At 38.7% G+C, this 2,111-nt stretch overlaps 1 protein-coding gene across 1 annotated transcript; it reads right to left on the minus strand.

The window, feature by feature from the left end:
- Positions 1-1,376: 1,376 nt before the first annotated feature.
- LOC102498456 (uncharacterized protein C8orf59 homolog) lies at positions 1,377-1,679 on the minus strand. The gene is made up of 2 exons (XM_027771838.1): positions 1,557-1,679; positions 1,377-1,439 (listed from the first exon to the last, which is right to left on the minus strand). Exons 1-2 carry the CDS (start codon positions 1,677-1,679, stop codon positions 1,377-1,379), a joined length of 186 nt encoding a protein of 61 aa, XP_027627639.1.
- Between the last annotated feature and the right edge of the window lie 432 nt (positions 1,680-2,111).

Below are 2,111 nucleotides of genomic sequence, written 5' to 3' on the forward strand. Positions count from 1 at the left end.
TCCAAGATTTGATCTCCTACATGGACTAATCTGCTTTTAATACTTTCGAATGAGGTTTTGACTTCTTGCATTACAGATTTCATCCAGAACAGCTCCATTTAATTCTTTTTATGGTGTGCAAGAACTTCTTTACCTCTTGGAACTCGTCTCTTTTCTCTTGGCATCTTCTGGAGTTCATCATCCCTCAGCTCTTGCATCTCATTTAGTTTTGTCACTATGAATATTCTGAATTCTCTATCAGACATTTCCACAAATTCCACGTACTGTTCATGGATGATGAAGGATTGTTCTTTTCCTTTAGGGGAGAAATATTTTCTTGGTGTCTCATATTTCTTGTGCCTCTGCAGTGGTTTCTGATCATTCTGACAAAATCTCTCCTCTACTGTGTTTTGCAACATGGTATTTTGAGTTCTGATTAATAAAAAGGAGTTTCTTCCTGGGACCAGCAGTTAGTGTCATGGCTATGTCGCTGAACTCCCATGTAGTCGACTGCGGTTCGAGTCCTGGACCTGGTGGCTTAAACTCACGCCGGGCGCATGTGTGTGCATGCCCAAGACCCAGAGAGGAGAATGGAGGAGAAAGGATTGCGGCGTGGCCATCTCCCCTGGGGGTGATTTCTCACTTTCTATCTCTCTGTCTCTCTCTGTCTTTCTGGGGAGCGCACACGCCCTATAGCAAAAACCTCTCCAAAAGAAAGAGGAGTTTCTTCCTTAAGGCAGGAGGTTTAATAAGTGTTGAGGATTTCAATGACCCTGAAAGTATTCAGATGCTACTGTGAACCTGGGCCTGTCTAGACACTCAGTGTGTGGAGACTGAAGAGCAGAGTGGGAAAGTAAGGTTAAAATAAACAAATAAGTACATAAAAGGGAAAGGAAAAGAAAAAAGAAAGAAAGAAAAAATAAACAAAAAACAGTGAAAAGAGAAAAAAAATTGAAGGTAAAAATTGAAAACCACATAGTACCCAGCGTGCTGTGCAAATGCACCAGGACACACCTCAGATTTAAAATGGCTTCTGAAATGAGCAGGAAAAGAAAAGACCCAAGGTGAGAAGAAGTGTTTTAAAAATTAAAAAAAAAAAAACTTAGAGAGAAACAGAGACAGAGAGAAGACAGAGGTCGTCCTACCTGTCTCAGTGTTTCAGGTGTCTAGAAGATGGGGTTTAGAGCATAGCTTCAGTCATCTTGGTCCCTGATGGTGCCAGGACACACCTCAGATTTTTTTATGCTTGACACTGTTTTCCAAAGCCTTATACCATTTTATATTACTACCAGCTATGTATGACATTTTCAGTTTTTCTTTTTCTTCTTCTTTTTTTTTTTTGTATGAAACATTTAATTTATTAAACTTTTTGGGTACTTTGATAAATCATCACTGCTTTACAACTGAGCCATTAATCTTGTAGCTTCATCAACGTTAATAAGTTCATTTTCAAGATGCCGCTGAGGAACCAGATCTTTCTGCAGAGGTTCTAGAGAAAGGCCTCTTGAAAAGTGTGCAAGTTCTTTTTGTATGTTTACAAAAGCTTTATTCACTCTATTAACCTTTTCGTCATTCACCATGTTTATCTTCTTAAGATTTATAGTAACTGGTTTTGCTTTGTTTTTTGCCTTGAAGTCTTTTTCGCTGGCTATGTGAAATACATTCCTGGACTTCTGACATTTAAAATTGTTCTTGGCCATTGTCAGACCTCGGACACCCACGTGCAGCTCAAGTTCCAGGTGACACCAACTGCACGCCAGTTTCCAGTTTTTCTTTGTCCCTGTCAGTACTTGTGATTGTCTGACTTTATTATTATAGCCATTCTAGGAGTGTGAAGGGATTGTATACAAATATAAGGGGACTTCAAAAAGTTTGTGGAAAAATGGAATTAAAGTGTGAGTTTTTTATATTTATTTCTTATTTAATCATTGTACATCTTTACAGTGTACAACATGGCTTTTCCCAGCATGCATATGGTGCATATTAGTCAAGTCAAAGACATTACCATTTACATTATCATCAACAGATAACTTCTAATTTTTGTGCTATGTGTTTTGCTTGCTTTTTTCCCTGATCCCCACCCTCCCACTCTCTATTACTCACCCCCTCCCATACTCTCTCTAGTATCTACA

This window comes from Tupaia chinensis, unplaced genomic scaffold, assembly GCF_000334495.1.
Source record: "Tupaia chinensis unplaced genomic scaffold, TupChi_1.0 Scaffold000235_1, whole genome shotgun sequence".
In the NCBI taxonomy this organism is placed as follows: domain Eukaryota; kingdom Metazoa; phylum Chordata; class Mammalia; order Scandentia; family Tupaiidae; genus Tupaia; species Tupaia belangeri.

What these genes read in the sequence shown, in the direction of transcription:
- LOC102498456 (XM_027771838.1), bottom strand. Translation starts at nt 1,679, where the DNA reads ATGGCCAAGAACAATTTTAAATGTCAGAAGTCCAGGAATGTATTTCAC. An exon ending in ATCTTAAGAAGATAAACATG is followed by an intron (nt 1,440 to 1,556) that starts GTGAATGACGAA and finishes CTGGTTCCTCAG; the next exon opens with CGGCATCTTGAAAATGAACT.